General features: G+C 43.6%; 1 protein-coding gene and 1 long non-coding RNA gene across 2 annotated transcripts in view; both read right to left on the bottom strand.

The window, feature by feature from the left end:
* pcdh7a (protocadherin 7a) overlaps positions 1-18,788 on the bottom strand; it is a gene marked incomplete at its 5' end in the record, with an annotated part of 55,320 nt that extends 36,532 nt beyond the window's left edge. Inside the window, 3 exon segments of the mRNA XM_017425800.3 lie at positions 5,925-6,701; positions 14,585-15,755; positions 17,398-18,788. Of these exon segments, the coding sequence (XP_017281289.2) occupies positions 5,925-6,701; positions 14,585-15,755; positions 17,398-18,788 (3,339 nt within the window).
* A 245-nt stretch (positions 18,789-19,033) lies between these two features.
* Positions 19,034-19,921, bottom strand: LOC119616905. Its single transcript, XR_005232988.1, has 2 exons — positions 19,534-19,921; positions 19,034-19,334 (listed from the first exon to the last, which is right to left on the bottom strand). It is a non-coding gene; the product is annotated as an uncharacterized LOC119616905 (long non-coding RNA).
* Between the last annotated feature and the right edge of the window lie 726 nt (positions 19,922-20,647).

Below are 20,647 nucleotides of genomic sequence, written 5' to 3'. Positions count from 1 at the left end.
GTTCATTAAAAAAGTCTAAGAATCTGTCTATGACTTTTGTTGCTCTTTTACATGCTTTAATTTTTATAAACGTTTAAATGATTAAACATCAGAACCAAAGATTAAAGAGAGAAAGCCCCAAAGTCCCAAATCTGATTACAAATTTGTGTATCAGAACTTTTTAATTCCCTTTTTATCTATTAATCATCTTATATACTCTCAGTGTGTGCTTTTTTCTAGAGGTGAAATATTCTATTCAGGACCTTTGATTTAATTTTTTTATTCATTTACTTTCTTTTGGGTGCTGTTTAAGTACAAACTCAAATCCACTCACAATATCCAATCCCTATTGCTTCACAGACACATTAATTCAGGAGAAATAGGCACAAAATAGCTGCTCTTTGTTGAAATTGTAACCAATGCAGACGTCAGAGGGACTTTGGACCTACCATATCTGGTTTATTTCAAAATAAACTTGGTGATCACACAAAAAAGTAGTCTTCCTGCCCACAAAGGACCTATTTCTTTTGACATGGCTAAAGTTCCAGGTATAGGTTCAGATACTTCATCTTTGATACAGCTGAAAATAGCTTAACTGGAAGCCAGGGCAATTAAAAATCCATAAAGTTGTCTTTAAGTTCATGTTTGTACAGGTCTTTTGGGAAACCTTAGATCTTTAGAAATGATTTTTTGCCACAAACCACCTAAGATTTACTGCAAACCAAGCTCATTTTCTGATTGTAGCAGCACCCTAAATAACAATGCACCATACCGTGGTGCTTAGGAAGCTCTTAAGGAACAAACTTTCCAGTGTATTGACCTTGTCTGAAAGCTTCAGGGACTATAACTCCATCAGGTATCCCAGGGTTCTACTGGAACCAAAAGAATTCATGAAGTCTCTGTTCATAAACCTACAGAAACCAGGGGATCCCAGTGTCAGACACCACGAATCATATTCAGTGTTCAAGGTTAAAAAAATCTACAGCTCAGAGATGTTTTAGAGGTTTGAGGTGGACTTAAAATATGTTTGACAGGTGGTTTTAATGCTGTAGTCCATTAAAGAGTCCAATATTACAGCATATGCGGGGTTACAAATTAAAAATGTAGCGCAACCTGTGGTCAGATATCCAAATAAATATTTAATGCTTCTGCTGCAGGTCCATATGGCACCACTGAGTAAACAAAACCACCAATAAACAGTCAATTCAAGTGGTTTCAATAAGGCCAAACCTCAAACTGATAAGAAAGACAAATAATTTTTTTATTTTGAACAAATGGAACTGAACTGCAGAAGAAAGAAAACCCCTCCAAACTCCGAGCAATGTGTCCATTTGATCTTGGTCGAGTGGAAAATCAATGTTTACAGGGTAAGCCATGTGTTCCATCTCCACCACCAAGCAGCTAACAGAAACCCACATCTGCCTCTTCTTTTTCCCTGCAAGTCTTTCTTCATCTCCTATTATCGCGTCTACCTCTCAAACGCTGTCTCGCTTCATTTTCTGAGGCTCATGTTCCCTCTCTGATGTCCACTGACGTCCCCTCCCCTCGCTCTTTGTCGCAGGGTCAGTAGATCAGTTTTCAGTCTGGCTCAATAGGTGATCCCCGCTTTGGTTACCTCGTCCTTCTCACCTCCCGCTTACCCCCACCTCTTCACCTCCTCGCACGCTCGCCCCTTGAGCATATGGTTGGCTGCATGGCCTGAATTGAGCACAGCTTTAATAAACACATCAGTGAGCAGGTATCATCATGACTGGGGTTATGGGTCGGTTACAGCGTGCTTGTGGAAAGTGAGTAAGGGGGGGGTTGGGACTGTGTCTGTTTGTTTCTGGTTGACAGTGCCCTCAACTCTATGAGGCAAGCGCACGCCGCATGTGATCAGAGGAAGCCTGTGTGTGTGTGTGTGTGTGGATGCGTTCATCCGGCATGCCCAAGTGCGTCGAGGGGTGAGTGCGAGCCTGTGACAGACGCTCATCATATTTAATCCTGAGGGGATTTTGTAGAAATGAAAAGCTGCTTTTCAATTTTATAATCCAGTAGACCTAATCTCTCCAGCCACGCTTCTCCATACAGTCCAATTAGATGAACAAGTCTGTCCGGATGAGTCCTATTTACCACAAACTCATCCCCGAAGCCAACAGAGTCTAACAGTGACCTTCACGAGGAGTTGCAGTGCCGTGCAATGCGCAAAAAGCTGCTCCGTCAACCCACTTGTTTCCACTGCAGTCTTGGCCTTGTTAAGAGGGGCATTGATTGGACTTGGACTCAATTTTTTTTGTGTGTGTGTGTGTGTGCGTGGAAGTGAGTGTGTGTTTGGTTCGATTCAGCCTTTGTGGCACCGAGCTCTAACCCCCCCCCACGCCCACTGGGTCAGGAGCGAAAAGTGCTCACTACAGTAAAAGAAGTCGCACTAGTGAAATTGCTGAGTTGATACATTCTCAGAGGTCAGTGTGACGCATGGAAGATGCAAAGAGAGCTGTAGCGGGATGTTCAGATTCACGGGCAGGCATATGGTACAGAAAGCGGGAGACTGACAGAGAGGGGCAAAGTGTGAGAGTCAAACAGGAGAGGTTATTAAAATGGAAGGGCAAAGAACTCAGTAAGATTACGTTACACCCTGCAAAACCAGCACAGAAAGGAAAATAGAGGAAAGTGGAGCATAAATGTTAGAGTCAATGACCTTTGCTGTGGTTGATTGAGGACAGAAGTCAGGAAAAACAGTTTTGCGTGTGTGCAGTAGTACTTAGAGGGTAGAACCAGGCCACTTTTGCCATATTGACTGCAGTGCCATGTGACTGCTGTGATCGTTAATGTGTCCTGATGCCAACGGGTATCCTGATGACCCACATCTCAGCAGTCCACTCTCACTGTCTGGCTGCCACCCAAACCAGACCTCTCTCCATCTTATGCAGTTTCCCTGCCCCTCCCCTCTGGGATACATGTGCTCTAACCTTCCTCCTCACACTGTCTCCATTAGAGCTTAGCTTAGGTTCCCGTTTCTATTACCTACTGGAATGTTTTTTTTGCGGCAAAGAACTAAAAGTGAAAGTTCAAACCTTATGAAGTGGGGTTCTGTAGATAAGGTTATGAACATTTAATATCTTACCTGTTGTAGACAGCTCTTTGACAAGCCTCAGTTTAAAGAAATTAAGTTTAATTTAGACCAGATCGAGAAGCTAATGGTTAGTCCAAAAAACAACCATAGCCAAAGTGGACTGCTGCTGTTTTTTTTTTTATAAAAGTACACTTTAAACAATCTGAGCTGTCCTTTTAACCCTCTACGGTACGCATGATGAAATCAGTTGGAAAAAAATTGTTTGGTGATATGACTTGTTTCCCCCTCAGCTGTTTCAAGTCATTTTCCCAACATTTTTAAGATTCCCTCACTTGATTTTTATTCTCTTTTTTATGTGGTAGATAAAATTTAAATGATATGAAAAGTCCCATATAGTAATGCAAAAAGGATATCTTTCAAGTATGAGTTAATTTCAAAAGGGATGATTTATGGGATGAGATTTGTGATTTTTCTGATTATTTAACAGTTTTGATTTCCAGAATTCAAATTGAGAATGTTGGGCACATAACATTTATGCTTATATAATAAAATTATCACTTAATGGGCAATGTTTAAGCTAATTTAAGGCAAATTTTTACAATTTTACACTTCAACAGATGTCTTTTGCTTACAAATGTACCCATTTACTGGTATGCATTTGTTATGATAAAACATTTGGAAGGAGAAATTTTAGTTCGGAGGAGCATAATTTAAGTGGGATGGCTTGTTTAACATTTTAATGCAAAGTAAAAATGGACTCCTTAAACAAAAATCTTTTCTTTAGTCTTACAAGGGCTCTGAATCTTTTGTTGAAAATATGCAAACAGTGAATAATCGAGTTAAATGTGAATTTATCTGCATAAACTGACACGGTGTGATAAATACAGATATCCTATATTCATCTTTTACAAGACAAAAAAAGAAAAGAAAAAGCTGAAGGTGTTAAGTGGCTGAATTGACACTAAATGAATAGCATTTACTAAAAAGATAAAGATTATTCATTTCAATTGCATTTTTTGTGCTGCTCAATCCACCATTCCACCCACTTCTCTTGTTCATTTTTAGATTTATTCAGTCTCATTGTTACACATCATTTTTTTCATCCCTCTTCCCTCCTCCTCAATGAACAGTTTAGTTTTAAAAACATAATAAGTACTTGTTGCCTCCATGATGCTATGTTCGACTTTAGTTTTCATGACTTGCCTGCTTTAAATTCATTCTTTCTCCCCCTATTTAGAATAACCTAGTCGGTATGAAGATGTGCTGATTTCAGATGAAGAGTTTTTAATGTTTTCACTGACCCAATAAAGTAGCTTTGAAATCCACAAGTCCCCCCACCCCCACACCACCACCACTACCCCAACTTGCTCTTCACTCTCCTCCCCACATCTCGTTGACTCAATCTTTCTTCCCTTCTGAAACTTCCATAAATCTCTCCCACTCCTGATCTAATGCTACTCCAATTTCTGCTGGCGTCCCATTTCCCTCATTTGGCAACCACACGCCACCTTTCACTTCCCGAGTCTATCTCTCACCCGCACTCATGTAGAAAATGAATATGCCTTCATAAAATAAGCAGTCCCTCAAGCTCAGTGACGGGAGCCCACCAACTCAAACCTGCCCGCGTCGCCAAACTATTCGAATTAACAAACTCTGACATTTAAGTGAGTGCAGTCGCGCGTGAGCATGCCGAGCCTTAAACACACAACACACCCACACACACACATAAATTGTGTCTGTTGGATGTTTTTGAGGGGGGGGCACACCCCACTGCACCAGGGGAGTTAATTACCCCACGTGATCAATAATTCATTAAGCTGTCAGTTTGTGTGTCTGCATGACTCCCTATGTGTGCTGGCATGTTTTGAGAGCACGTAAGCATGAACGCCAAACTCTCCCAGTAAGCAGTTTCTTTCCCAGGGAATGGCAGATTAAGAGGATTGACTCCGTAATGGATTAACCTCCGGAGTTTTGTGTGCGTATGCATATGTGTGCGCGCACGCTCCTGCGTGTGTGTGTGTTGAGCAGGATCAGAGTGCCCATGTATAAATTGATTAGCCTAAGAAGCTCTTCTCCTTCCCTTTTAATGACCACATCAGCATTTTTTCGCCACAAGCTGGATAAATGTAGAGCTGTCTGTCAAGGAAATGAGACGCCGCCCCCTTAAGCAGGGTTGGCTGTCACTCAAATATCGCTCTTGGGAAGACTCCCCATGGACAGCAGAGCGACCCTCTGCTGTGTCAGTGTGTCTACAATGATAGATGGGGCCGGTGTCTGTGCATTATTGTGTGTGTGTGGGTAGAGGAGTAAGTGACCGTCTCTATGCAGTGTTTATTTGTCGGCTTTTAACTGCAGCCTCCCCATGGAACGCCAAAGCCAACGCTTACATTATCTATGCAGCTGATATTGTTTATGGAGTAAATATATATGCTAACTGGAAGACAGATAACAGCTTGAGAAAGGAAGACACAAAGGCAAAATGACCAATTACCCTGTTGGAAGAAAGTGTTTGGCCACCCCCTCCAAGTCTTTGCTCTAACTGAACTCATCAGGGGTCCTTGCAAATGGTCTCACACACACTCACAATCATGCACATATGCAAAAAAAACACACATTCGATTATCATTCGGGGACAGTATGGGCTCGACTCATGTGCCCTGCAGTAGATCTGGCAGTGGATCTAGCTTAGAACGGTGACACACACAGGCACGCACACATCCTGACAGCTATTTTGTGGAGATGGAATGGTTTGTTCAGGACAAATGTCAGCAAATTAGAAGACGGTGAGGCCATGATGGAGCCACAGAGTGGCTAAAGAGCCAGAAACAGATTTAGATAAAGGTGGAACAGTTGAAACAATGTCAAGGGTTGAGTCGATTTCCAGAGCTCCTACCTGTTTGCTGTACTTGTTTCCAGCCTGGCAGCTGTAATCTGAGCACTGGTCAGATCCCAAGGACATGGCATCTGCGTTGCCACTGCCCCCTGTACTGCTGCTGCTGGAGCCGGCACTCCCCACACACCCACCGCTGCCCACAAAGGTGTTGGAGGGAGGCAGTTCCTGGACCGCTTGGTGCTTCTTTCCCTCTGCCGGGGGTGAGTGTGGCTGTAGATTTACGGCAGGGAGCGGTGAGCTGGATTTGTAGTGCCTGGCCAGATCGGGGCTTGACTGGTGTCTCCTGCCGCCGCCCATCCGCGGGCTGCCAGGGTCACCGTCCACGGCACAGTAGCGGGCTGCCAGGCGCTCACTGGCGCTGCTCAGTTCCTCCTCATCGTCATCATTGCCATGGCGACGCAGGCCGTTGACTGTGACAATGCCGCTGTAAAGAGATCTGTCTGACTTCCCTCCTCCGACGGTACCACCGCCTCCAGTGCGTTTGTCCCGCCGAGGTTTACGTCCACGGTCTGATCCCCCACCCCGACTGGCCTGCGGCTGAGCCCCTGAGGGACTGAAGAAGTCCTCCTCGGGCTCCTTCTTACCAGCTTCATAACCGTTCTTCCCCTGAGTGCCACACTGTCGAGCCGTGACCACCAAAAGAATAACCAGAATGACAGCCGCGGCTCCCGCCAGGACACCGATGGCTACACTCAGGCGCTGTTTTCCCAGGGCACGCTCGCTGTCTGGGTCCCCGGCAATGTCCAGCGACAGAGGCGCCATCAGGCTTCGGGCCACCTGAAATGGAAGGTAGAGTGGAAAAAAATCAGAGATAAAGGCCCCTGCAGAGACAGAGATAAACAGAAGTAAAATGAGAACTTTCCATGAGCAAAATACTGAGAACAGCATCTGTAAGAGATGACACAGTGGGTGCGAGCCACCGAGAAACATCAAACAGCATCTTCATCTTAATTATACTTCTCATTCTGTTTAGTGTAGGAGCTTCACTGTTACTCCCAGACACACAGAGTGTCACTTAATTTATAATAGCTCTTGCCTCCCAGTTGCAGCATTTCAGGCTGAGCCTAAAATTCTTCACTTATGATCTCAAATCATCTGCAGTGGTACGAGGAATATCTTGGATTAGGCCGCTTAGAGCTGATTAAAAGAATAAAATAAAATTTTAGACTTCTATGGAGGTCAGGAACAGTTAGAGCTTATGTAGGAAAAAAAAAAACAGTAAATAAATATCGAAAGCAAGCCAAGAGACAGACTATGACTAAATCCTCAGGCAAAAAACACATCTACTGTCTCATCAATAAACAATATCCCTATTGTAAATGATAGTGTAGGCGTGGATTTGTTAAGGATTTGCTATCACAATTCATGCTCTGAGAATTGAATGGGTAAAGAGGGAGGGTACTTAAAACATGTGAGCTCATTTTCAAAGCCATTTCTTTTGGCCTCTTTAAGGTCTTGATTTTGTTCCGTTAAGCTAATAGCTTTTTGTTGTGGCGTGAATCCGTGCAAATCCATTTTAATATCTATACTTAAAAAATGCTTTTGTATTTTTACTTCAGACAAATGATCTTCGATTAAGAAAACATAAGGGCCTCCATTCGCACACACATACACACACACGCAACGATTGGAGCTAGTACTCCAATAACAAGATCATTATAAGAAAGTGGATTATGCTGGAAAGCAAACACAGCCATTACGTGTTACTGCGAGGCTGTAACGTTCTGTTCAGCAGAGCCCCACTGGTAACTTTGTTTGAGAAGACAATCATTATGCAGACCGAACACAAATGCAGACAGGCATGCTGATGCATATGCATGTGCATACTCAAGTTTGCACCGAGCGTAAGCTGTCTGTTAGGGAGACAACTCATTTCGAAGCTTGAACCTTGTCTCTGAGCTCACATGACAAAGTCTTTGGCCTGGCACGGCTGGAGATGACAGACTCTTGTAATCCCCGCTCCAATAAGAGCGACTGGTAATAAGGTTTGCAGGAATATGCAGGGGAGAGAATGAGCCCCTGTGCTTTGAAGTAGCCAAGGAAAATTAACTACGGTGCAAGCTACAGTGTTGGTGTTGCAACAAACTAAACTACAGAACTTGCTTATTAGGCTTTCCAAGACATATTAGATTTACTCATATATACATTATCTATATGAGTCACTCTCTCCACTTGTCTCCCAGGAGCTCAGAGTGACACTGTGTTATATTTCATTGTTTCATCCCCATCTATCATGAGGTTTAAGTTTCATTGTTAGCGAGTCGTGTTAGTTTTATTCCATTGTTTTGCTTCCACTGCAGAGGGTCTCTCTCTGCCAGGCTCCGCTCTCTCTCCCATCAGCCTTACTGCTCTTCTTTTTGCCTGCAGTATTGCTTTTCCATTCTCCTTCTGTCGGGCATCTTTGGCATGCCACTTCCCCGCAGTGGCTGCTGTGTTGTGTGTTTGTGCAAAACAAAGAAGAAAATAGCAGCGAAGCGTCACATGTACACATGCTATATGACAGGGCCGGTGCGAGTCGACTGTGGGGCATATGTGACACGGAAAAGTGTTAGAGGGTCTGTGGTTGTGAGTCAACTCTGATTTACGACCATGTGATAAGGAGCGAGCTCCACACCGAGAGCAACCCATGTGTAGTCGGCCAAGTTGAGGTGTGCTTAATGTGCACAAACACATGCTGGAAACCCCAAGTGTGCAGCGCTATAAGCAGCCCTCCCCCCCAAGTACTGCATACCCCCGCATCCCCAAATCCCAGCAGATTCTTCAGATCTGCTGCGTGTGCTTTTTCGCAGGACTTAGCTTGACACTCTATCTGTTTCAATCTTCAAGGATTAGCTTATTAACATGTCACTGCAGATGCCTGTTACATGATTATAACAGTTCTCCCATGACTTCACTACTGAGCTCAGATCTTCAATGCACCTCAATCTATGCATAATTCCATAAAAATGTCAGTTTAACAGAGTTTAATCTTGACCAGATTGATCTGAGTGGAGCCATACATACAGTAGATTTCTACTGTCTTAAATGAACCCCAGTGCCAAGAATTCTACAGTGGACTATGTGAACTTTATTTTTAAGACCTTTTGCATTACCATCAGTTTTATGTGACATAGCTATTATCACCTCCCAACGAAGGTGAAAGCAGAGGGGTTAGGTTTTTGCCAAAAATTGTGTGCTCATTTTTCTGTACCATTACCAAAATATCTCATGAACTGGACAGATTCTAATGAAACTTTCAGAAACTAATCACTGCATTCACATCTACAACTGATTAACTTTTGGAATCAACCTGATTCAAGATGGCCGCCACAGCAAAGCAAACTTAGCAAACACAAAAACGGCTACAGCTCAGTCAATTCCACAGATATTGAGCTAAAATTTAATCTGGTAGTAGTTGGGACTTGATGCCCAACTTACATTGAGCACAAACTGATTGTTTGAGATCTGTGTTTTAAACTTTGCCATTAATTATTAAAATCAAGATCAAGTCCAATTCAAGATGGCCGCCACAGCGAATTAGCCTTACAAAACACAAAAATGGCAATATGGCAGCCAGTTTTACAGATATGCTACAACTTGGTATGCCAGTAGCTAATCATCATTCCCAACACATACTTTTGAGTGCAACACATTACATGACATTTCTGCTAAAAACCTTTGTATTAACTTTTGAAGTTGACACTATTTGTCTGCTTGCAAAATATCTCATGAATCACTGGATGGTTTCTGTACCTCTACAATTGATTAATTTTAAGAGCCAATCTGTTACACTGTGGCCACCACAGCTAATCAACATTAATCTACATAAAAATGGCTATACCTCAGTGAACTTGACAGATAATGAGCTAAAATTTGGTGTGATAGTAGCTGAGAGCTAGCATTTCTTCAAGGAATGCGCGACCTTTAAATTACACGGAATTCAATGGTCATTTTTTAGTGCAAATAGTGGCATCAGCAATTAGTTGTAGCTCTTCCAGTGCAGCATGAGACTTTTTCTTGAATGGATATTAATGCAATTAAATTTACAGTAATGCAAAAGTTTAACAAACAGTTTGTATGAACTGCTCATTGACTTGGAGCCTTTCTGTGTGGAGTTTGCATGTTCTCCCCACGCATGAGTGTGTTTTCTCCGGGTACTCCTGTTTTCTTCACAGAGACCTAAAACATGCATGTTAGGTTCATGGGTAACCATAAATTGTCACTAGGTGTGAGCATGAATGTGGATGGTTGTCTCGTTTGTCTCTCTGTGTCCCTGTGATGGGCTTGCGACCTGTTCTCCGCCTATCGCACAGTGACTGCTGGAGATAGGCAGCAGCTCCCAGCTACCCTGTCTAGAAAAGTGGGTAAAGAAAATGGATGAATGGATGAACTACTCTGAAAATTTTGAGACTGGAGTTGTCTTAAGCTGGCAGAAATTCGCACTGGTCTTTGTCTTGCTTGGAGTAATCTATTTCCCGAAACGGAGCTTGTTTCCACAGAACCACATTTAAAAAACAACCTGATTTTATAAAAGCAAATAAAAGCACTGATCTCAAGATAGGGCTTCTAATTTGTAATCAACTACAAATACAAAGGCTAAAGCAGTCTAACTGAAAGTCTCAGTCGGCTTTACAATGCACTTTACCTCTGATTTGCAGAGCTCCTCAAAGGGTCCCAAATGACAACAATGACACACAAGGTCTACAATGTCAATTTCCTATTTCTCGAGCTCAAACCCTGCAGCATAATATTACAGATAATTACCAAACATGTGGCTCACCCAGTGCTATTGGATAGAAAGGACTGGAGTAATTTTCTGCTGCGGTGCTGCAGCAGCAGCCGCTTTCATTCCTTAATTGCATCTGGCATCCATCCACCACCCAGTTTGACTTCATTATGAGATGGAGGTATTCTCTCTTAAATGACTTCTACTCAATTACGCCACCAAGTTCCTCCCTACAATCAAGCTGAACTGTGCATGTTATATTCAATGACGGCTTTCAAACTAGCTTAGACATATTACACCCTATTGTTTGATTTAATAGTCCCGGTCATTTAGGCTCACTGCAGATAATTCTACCTCTTACCAAGGGTTCTCTTCTAATCCTCACCTCCTTGATTTTCCTTTCACTATTTTTCTGTGTCACACGCATGAGGTGTTCTTCTTACCGGCTACTGGTGAAATCCTACCGCTTTGATTTGCGCTGAGCAGTCTGCCTTTGTTCAAAAAGTTATTTTGACATGCAATAATGTCAAAGCTCTCAGATGTGATTACACAGAATCTGTCTTCTGTGGCTCAAAGGTAACATTTAGCTTTAGAAGTCATTTAAAACAAGGACACAGATTACGTACAGGGCCCTCAAAGCATGATTTGACTTATTTTCTGTGTGACTGTCTTCAAAAGTTACACTGACACAGAAAGCAAGAAGAGTTGACAGCGCGCAGGTTTTGCAATAGGAAATACAGGGAGTGAAGGAGCAGTGCTGCGAGAGTTCTTCAAGATCACAATCTTAGTCATCGTGGAGTAAAGCTCCAAGGATGAAGAATGAAGCAAACGTATTTGTGACAAAAACGGCAGATCCTCAGCCATCAGTGAGAGTTAATCCTCATACAGGCCTGTGTTACAACACTAAGCCTTCACACAGAAAAAAACAAAAAAATAACAACCCGTTTTCAGAGATGCACAACTTATCTGGGTCCAAACTAAAGCTCTAACCTGCCTTTTCAGATTTTAGCCAATTTGATTTTGTTTTAGGGCCTGTAATGAGTAAAACACAATTTTTATTTTCCTAAATTCTGATTCAACTGAAAATTTGTCTGTTCATAGTAATATGTTCACAGTAAAAAAAAGAAAAAGCACCAACACCACCAATGAAAATCTCCTTGCAAGACATAAAATGAAAGATTATCCTGAACTATATCAAATGGTGACACCTGAAAGCGCTTACTCCAGTAGTTTTCAGATATATTGATATGTAGTTTTGAAATGTAGTTACACACGCCATCAGAAAGAAGCTCGCCGCAAAGATTTGCCAAAAACCACGTGGAAGCTTGAGTTAGGTGATTGACCTACATTAGGCTGGCCTTAGTCTGCGTAGGTAAACAAATATGGTGGAATCGGACAATATGTGACCCGTGCTGGCAAAATGAGACAATGAGAAGTTTTTTCAATATTGAGTTATAATTATTTTTTAAGTTTTCCATCTCAAAAGCTTCGAAATGATACAAAGACCGTCATTCCTTTTGCCACATTTTCTAAGATTGTGTGATTTGTCTAAAAGCTCCTTTCCTCTTAAAAACCCCAAAGCTGCTTTAGGGTTAAATGTTCTGCGTCACGATACATGCACAGACCTGACTGTTTAAGACCTTTTTTTTTACTCAGAGGAAACATGGGAATATGCTCAGGTCCATGGAAATATGTTGCAAGTTTCAGGTGTGGCCTGAAACAACAAGCTGTTTGTGTTGGAACAAACAATGGCCATTGAGAGGATTTAATTATCAGTCAATACAAATTACCTTTTTCACACCAGAGATTAAGTTTTAGTAATTATTACCTGCCAACATTTATAGCTTAATTGAACATTTTAAAGCATTATGGGAGGCACATTCAATTATTGCTACAGCAGAGAGGAAAGAAAGATTTCAACGGGCAAAGCGTAAGCTAAATTTGAACACATAATGTTCTAGTTAATTTCAGTATCTCAGTAATGTCTCTGAGTCTCGTCAATTACCTCTGCACACAGTGTGGCTCTTTCAAGCCAACTATAATTTTGCTGTGAAGCCCTCTGTTCAAGGAGACCGCAGATTCATTTAGTAATAGCAGCAAATATCTTTCACATTCACTTTTTATCACCTTGTGAAAAATGATTTATTTTGAGTTCCAAGTGGTTTGTAGTGACTTTCTCTAAATACTAACTGTGTTCATCTCACTGTGACACAGTGTGAAACCTCTAAACCTAATCAATATGCATTCATTTAGTGAAGAGACACTCCTCTATACAAATGTTCAAACATACTTCGACCTGCTCAGTATTACAAGGCCAAAACTGGGACAAGATCATCTCTCTCTCCTCCTGTCTTGTCCAAAAAACTTAACCCTAATGCCATCTCTATTTCTCTTTTGCTCTTTCTCCCTGACACACACACTCATACACACACACACACACACAACCACACCTAAACCTCTCAGCTCGGAGTTCAATGTACCATAAAAGAAAAACCACTTCAGTAATAACAGTTATTTTAACCACACAGCCATTACAACAATGCAAGCTGGACAAAGAACCCGCTGCAGAGCTATCTAAGCTGCAAAGGAAATTGCCGACAGAAACAGTGTCTTCTATCTGGAACAAATATAGGCACAATTATGAGACTGAAGCGTCAACAGGGTGAATGCTGCAAAACGTGCACAACCATCTTGTTTATCAGAAGAAATCAAGTAGCTTCTTTGCTTTGTTAAAACAGCAACAATCGTTACCATCACTGGACTATGATGTGTAATCAGCGTGTAAGTATTGTGAACAGATAAGTGGACAGTATCATCACTGCTAGTTGTCATGAGTGTTGAACAACAGGCCTGAACGTATCAGTAAAATTTTGATCTTCAGAAGTCGCCACAAAATGCTTAACACCAATTTTGTTACATGGTGTCTATTGATTTCGAATGACAAGATTTAGTAATTATCATGTTGGAATTGACATAAAATGTTTTTACTAATGAGGCAAAAGGGTGATAGTGTTTTTGACAGTGTCTGTGTGTGCATGTGTTCATTTGTTAGCAAAATAGCTTATGAACCACTGGGTGGATTTTAATGAAACTTTCAGAGAGTAATCACTGGATTACCACCTACGATTGACTAACTTTTGGAGGTAACCCCATTCAAGATGGCCACCACAGCGAACTGATCTTAGTAAATACAAAAATGGCCATAACTTTGTCAGATTTACAGTTTTTGAGCTAAACTTTTGTGCGGTAGTAGCAGATAGTCATCCCAATTTACACTCCAAGTAATAACTGATCTGCAATATTCTTTTTTAACTACTGGGGACGACACTCTGTGTCTGTTAGCAAAATATCTTATGGACCACTGGACTGATTTTAATGAAACTCATAGAGTAATTCTTGGATGTACATCAACAACTGGTTAATTTGTAGTTTTGATGTACATTAACTGATTATTTTTTTCAAGAAGCCCACCACAGCTAACATCTAATGGCTATAACCCAGCCAGTTTTACAGATATTAAGATAACATTTGGTGTGGTAGTAGCTGAGACTGATCCTCAACATATACTCCAAGAGCGAACACGTCTTGGGAGATCTTGTGCATAATGTTATTAACAAAGTTTGACCAAAGCCGCTATAACTCCATTCTTTCTCATCATAATACGATCTCTGCCTAAAACTCTGGCATGAAAGGTGGCAGGCGATATGCATTCCTTCAAGGAATGCTAGACCTTTAATTCAATATGGAGTCAAACGTGTGTCCCCACTGAGTTTGTTCAATGGGCAACTATGATGAGATGAATTACAGGAAAACAAAGAAAATGTGTTTTCTACATATAGAAGATGTGGCATGCAGCTAACTTATGTAAAAATTGCTTTTTAGTGTCACATAAAAAACATGCAGTAAAGCCCACTGGATAAAGTCTGTTAAAAGTGCATATATTGATGCAAATTACCTGTGCATCCACTAGTGTGGCATTAGCCAAGCTCTCATTAATGAAGACATGAACCAGAGCTGTGGCACAGAGAGAAGGGATGCCACTATCATTGACTCGGACAACCAGGCGATGCAGACCTCTGTGGCGCCGCTCCAGAGGCTCTGCCAGGGTGATAACTCCATTTGTGTGGCCAATCTCAAACAGTCTGAAGGGATTTCCCCCCACTAGAGTGTAGCGGAGATCAGCATTTGGGCCCGTGTCTGAGTCTATGGCTGTTACGGTCCTGACAATGGTGCGAGCACTACTGGCAGGCGGTAGAAGGGTGTAGGACTCGTTGGCAGGAGAGGTGATTGAAGGTGCGTTGTCATTTTCGTCTGTCACAAAAAGTGAGACCGTGGCCGTGGCAGTTTTGCGGGGCTCCCCTCCGTCCACAGCCCGCACACGGAAGGTGTAGGTGGAAAGCTTTTCACGGTCAAACGACGCGGAAGAGAAAATTGTCCCAGTGTTGTTCTCAATGGAGAACACCTCTTCCCGCTCTTTCTCACCGTCTTCTCCCTCACCCCCTGTTGTTTTGGTGTCGGCTCCGTCCACCTCTACGAACAGGCTAAAATCTGCATTCTCGCCTTCGTCAGCATCTGTGACTGTGACCATCCCAACTGGACTGTTGGCGAGGAGGTTCTCCTTGACGTAGAACGTGAAGATCTCTTGAACAAACCTTGGTGCGTTGTCGTTGCGGTCGGTCACCTGGACAACAACAGTCGTAGAGCCTTGCAAAGAGGGCGTGCCTTTGTCCTTTGCAATAACCCGCAGCTCGTATCTCTCTTGCAGTTCACGGTCCAGAACCCCGGTAGCACGGATATCTCCATTGTCTGCATCAATGTAAAAAGGTCCATTAGACACGGGATCCAGGGAGTAAGCTATTTCTGCATTCTTGCCACTGTCTGCATCTGTGGCTACAACAGTGACGACCCTTTCACCAGGTGAGTTGTTCTCAGCGAAGTGGACCTCCAAGGTGCTCTGGGCAAAGGCCGGGGCATGGTCATTGATGTCTACCACCCGAACCATCAGTGAGCTGTTGCTGGATAAACTAGGGCTGCCGGAATCTACTGCCACGATTGTTACACTGTACTCTTTTGTGGCTTCATAGTCCAACAAAGCTGAGGTATGTAAGAAGTATTTTTTCTTGTTCCTGTAGAAACAAACAGAAAAAAAGAGATATTTTAGGAATTCAGAAGAAAAAAACTGGTTTGTCGTCAAAATAAATCCGACATCAGTTGTTGGGTTGTTCTTTTAAGATGGAATTTCCTTAATTACATGATGCATCTATTTGACACCAAAACTTTAAATTTAGCAAAACCCAAAATTACCTTTTCAAATTCCCTTAAACATTACAACTTTCTCCATAAAATGGACAAAATCCAAAGCATATGTTGTCAGAGAAGTGGTTAACTTTACCCCTGACCTTAAAAAGGATAGAACCAGAAAATAAAGCTTTAAATTGTGCTTTTTATTGTTGACTACAGCTGTTAATAAATTGCTGGTGAGGCAATTACTTCACTGTCAATCAACCATTGAATTACTAGACATATAATTTCCCCTTAAAAAATGTCTAAATTTAAAACATTATGGTGTGATTTTTTTGGATATTTATGCATAATTGCTTACCTACTGAGACAATAGTGGAAAAACAGCGACATTTTAATCAAATTAACTTATTGATTTGGTAAAGCCCTAGAATGATTATGGCATCAATAGACTTCTTTAGTCAAGGAAAGCCTTACATTCCTCACAACAACAAGTCTCACTGCACAGGTCAGTGTGGATGTGATGGCATTGATATCTTAAAAGAGCATTGACTACTTCCTCCACTCCCTGAATTCAATAGCCTTAAGCCATTGTCTTAAACATAACTGAAGCACTCTGACATTTGGAGTCTCTGAGACTGAAGTTATATTAGAAATATGTAAAACCCTTCAACTGAATGGATATGTGTAGCCAAAGTTTACAGATCATATGACAGCCTAACTACTCTGAGCCTCGGTTGATGAGTGACACTGCTCGAACTAAGCTTAAATTAAATTCCCATGCAGCAACACTCGAGGCACTTTTCTTTACATTCTAGGTAAAAAGATGGGGGAAATGCTTTTATGAAAACTGCTTCCCCCAGGAATAAAGGGTTATAAAGTTGACATGGCTGATACATATTGTTTACCTGTAAATGAAGTTAAAACTGCCTAAAAATGCATACATACATACATGCATGTAAAATACCAAGAGATGAGTCAGGACCTTTCTTTATATTCATTAGATTACTGGTAGACTCTAAATAACTCAGTTACTGCTGCATACACTGTAAACTACTGTAAAACACCTTGCTCAGCAAAATGTAAATGAAACAGTGTCTAACCCTTCTGGGATTTCTTTTTTGAAATGATGTTCTTGGGCAACTTTAAATCAGGTGCTTAATGGCACATATACAATTCATAGGAGCTTAATATATGTCTTCAAGGTAAACTTTTGTCCACCCTCAGGTTAGGCAGTGCATCATTTTGAACTAAATGCATCATCGCTTCTCAGTTATCTAGCATTACTTATTGTTTTAGGTGCCCTTGGGAAAAATAAGCTGCAGTCTTTTAACAAAAATCTGTTTAACTGATGCAGGTTTATTTATGTGTAATCTAATATAAACCCAATGAGATGTGATATCTGCTTTGGAGTTTTTGTTTCAGAATAATAGCTGAACTAGTATTTGATAAGAACCCAGGGTCCTGACTTCTTGATTTGGAACGGATCAGTGGTGACGTTTGCTGTGAACTTTTTGTTTGGCTTACCTGTCGAAGGCCTCGTCTGCAGGTAGGGGTGGGAGTGCTGTTTCTCCAGCTGGCTTCAGGGTGAATGGAACATCTCCAACAACTGTGCAGGTCACAGCCCCGTTCTCTCCCTGGTCTCGGTCCGACACCTGAACCAGAGCCACGGGTGTGTCCACCAGAACATTCTCGGGCACCAGTGCTGCCCCGTCTCGAACGAGGATCCGCCCAATCTTTCTGATCTCCACGACTGGGACGTTGTCGTTCTCGTCCCGGACGGCCAGAACCACTGTGGTGCGGTCGGTGCGGGGAGGCTGACCTCGGTCCCTGGCCATCACCGTGAACTTCAGCTGGGCCACCTCCTCCCTGTCGATCCGGTGGAGAACGCTCAGCCAGCCAGTTGCCTCATCGAGCCGCAGGAGTCGCCTGACGTTCTCTGTGGCGGCTCCAAAGACATACTCCACCTGCCCATTAACGCCAATGTCCCGATCTGAGGCCCTGACCTGAAGGACAGGCGTACCCGGAGGAGCGTTCTCTGTCATTTCGGCCTCGTACGTTGACCTTTCGAACTGTGGACTGTTGTCGTTCACATCAGTGATGGACACACGAAGAAGAGCTTGGGAGGAACGTGGAGGGTTCCCCCCATCTCGAACCCTGAGGACCAGCTCATAAGAGTCTTTCTGCTCACGGTCCAGCGTTCCTTTCACAATAAGCTGTGGCTGCTTCTCACCATCTGGTATATCTGCCACTTGCAGCTCAAACACGCTGCTCCTGCTGACTCCTCCTCCGCTATCTCCACTTCTGCCCCTCCGGTCAAGTCCATCCACTCTGGTAATGGGGTTTCCTCCCGCTGCGCGTCTTGTTGAACTTGCCCCAACTCCATTACTGTCCTGGATGAGCTCATAGCGGTCAATGCCGTTCCTCCCAAAGTCCCTGTCCGTGGCGGTGGGGAGCAGGTAGAGGGTCCCTATTGGCCGGTTCTCCTCCACAGACAGCTGCAGGACAGGTGAGGGGAAAGAGGGCGTGTTGTCGTTGATGTCCGTGACGACGACCCGGCCCTCGAACAGGTCCACCCAGCTCTGCAGGGGCCCGATCACGGACACTTCAAAGTCCAGGAAGCACTCGTTCTCGTCGAAGATCATCTGGCACTGGGGCAGCTTCTCCCGGTCAATGCGCCGCGGGCCCGTGGTCAGCTCCCCCGTCACGTTGTCGATCTTGAAGAACTCCGAGCCGCTCTCCAGGGCGAAGGTGACGTCCCCGCTGCCCGTGCCCGCCGTGAGGCCCAGGTCCGCGGCCACGTTGCCGATCTTCACGTCCGGGGGTCCCTCCTCCGCCACTCGGTACCGGAGAGCTGAGTCGGCGCCCGGCAGCTGAGTCAGCAGCTGCAGCATGAGGAGGAGGAGGAGGAAGGGGACCAGGAGGCTGGAGGAGTGCACTGCACCAAGAAGCCTCGGCATGGCTGGCTCCCTTCTGTTCCCCTCTCTCTGTTCGGTTTCTGGCCGCTGGACCCCCCCTCCCCACCACCACCACCCCCCAGCTGTGGCTCCTGTTTATTGGTGTTTTGTGGTCTGGTGCGGCTCACGCGGCGTGGGTGTTTGATTTATCCTTCCTGATACCTTCTCTACGGCTCTCTGCGGACTCAGGTCCGGGGAAAAGCTCCTGCGCTCTCTGTAGTTCACTTCAGCAGATCCTTTTCTTTTTTTTTTTAAATCCTCCTCCTACGCTCATCAACTTCTATAAAAAAGAATCCCGCTATAGCCTAATCAAGCCATAAAGACACACACATGTGTAGATATTAATCCATCCATCCATCATCAGCCTTTTGATTCATCTCCACTCCTCCTGTCTTCTTCTTATCGGCTTCTAATTTGTAAGTTCTTTTCATTCCAGTCACATTTGGGACAGTCAGTGGCTGTTCTCTGCCTTTTTTCCCCCCACTTAGAAACTGCAATGCACCACTACTACACAAAAGAAACAGGAGACACACACACACACACAGAGAGGGAGAGAGAGAGAGAAAGAGACGATGTTTAGGTTTTCCGGATGGAGAGGGAGGAAAAACAAACAACAACAAAAAAAAGCAAAACAAGAAAACAAAACAACAACAACTGAAATCAGATCTAAGAGTGAATCTCCGTTTCTGTTCCTGACTCCTCTTACCTTCTCACCCAGCTGCCTCCTCCTTCTTCTTCTTCTTCTTCTTCTTCTTCTTCTTCTTCTTCTTCTTCTTTTCCCGCAGTGGAGCAACGTGCCAAGCAGTCAGATTCCTTTACGCAAGTTCTGAGAGTGGCTTCTCGGAGCAAGTTTTCTCCTGAATGCAGGGCTCGCGGGAGAGGGCAAAGTGGAGCCTCTTCCTCGTGGTTAAACCCCGGCGTCAGGTTGTTTTTTCTTCTTCTTCTTCTTCTTCTTCTTCTTCTTCTTCTTTTTTATGGAGTAAAGAAATTCCCTCTCTCGGTCCGGATCGGGAGGGAGGGAGGGAGGGGGGAGATGTAGGATGCTGGACAGAGAGTAAGATGCGTCTTTTTGCTCCAGGAGTCCCGCATTCACTCTCACTCCAGCGGACGCGACTCCTCCTTCCTCCTCATCCTCCTCCTCCTTCTTCTTCTTTTTTTTTTTTTCTCTCCTCCCCTCTCACCTGCACTGCTCGGGACTGCTGCTGCTGCTGCTGCTGCTGCTGCTGCCTCCGGTCTCCAGCGATGCTGCAGTCTCTCTCTCTCTCTCTCTCTCTCCTCTCTACTGCAACATTTTTTTTCCCCCGGCCACGTAACTCGATCGCTGAGCTGTAACAGGAGAGGCAGCAGAGGCGGTGTTGGGTCTCTCTGTGTGTGCGCGCGCGCGTGTTTGTGTGTGTGTGTCGGGGGACGAACCTCACCCCCCTCTCTTCTGTCATAGGAAGATTAAATGGCTTGCTGTCCCGGCCGCTGACAGCTCCTGGTGGGAAAATATCTTTATTCCCATATTCATACAGGAGGACAAAGAAGAGCCCGGAAGAAAAGAGAGTGATCCGGCTCTGTCACATTTCTGCTGCTGCAGCCGGTTTTCTGGACCGGGGCAAAGAATGAAAGAAAAAGAAAGAAAAAAAACTAGAAAGCTGTGCTCTTTCTCCTCTGTAAGAAGTCAGTTTCTGTGATATTTATGGCCAAACACTGACGGACACGGCGGAAACACCACATCACTAAACAATAGAACAAATCAAAAGTGTGAGAAAATGTTTTTTTTTTTTTTTAAAACACGTGATTTATTTTGGTGCGTGTGATTCAGGTTGCTTATAAAC

Source organism: Kryptolebias marmoratus, linkage group LG3, assembly GCF_001649575.2.
Source record: "Kryptolebias marmoratus isolate JLee-2015 linkage group LG3, ASM164957v2, whole genome shotgun sequence".
NCBI lineage: Eukaryota > Metazoa > Chordata > Actinopteri > Cyprinodontiformes > Rivulidae > Kryptolebias > Kryptolebias marmoratus.
The sequence above is the reverse complement of the archived record's forward strand: the minus strand, read 5'-3'. Positions and strand labels throughout refer to the sequence as shown.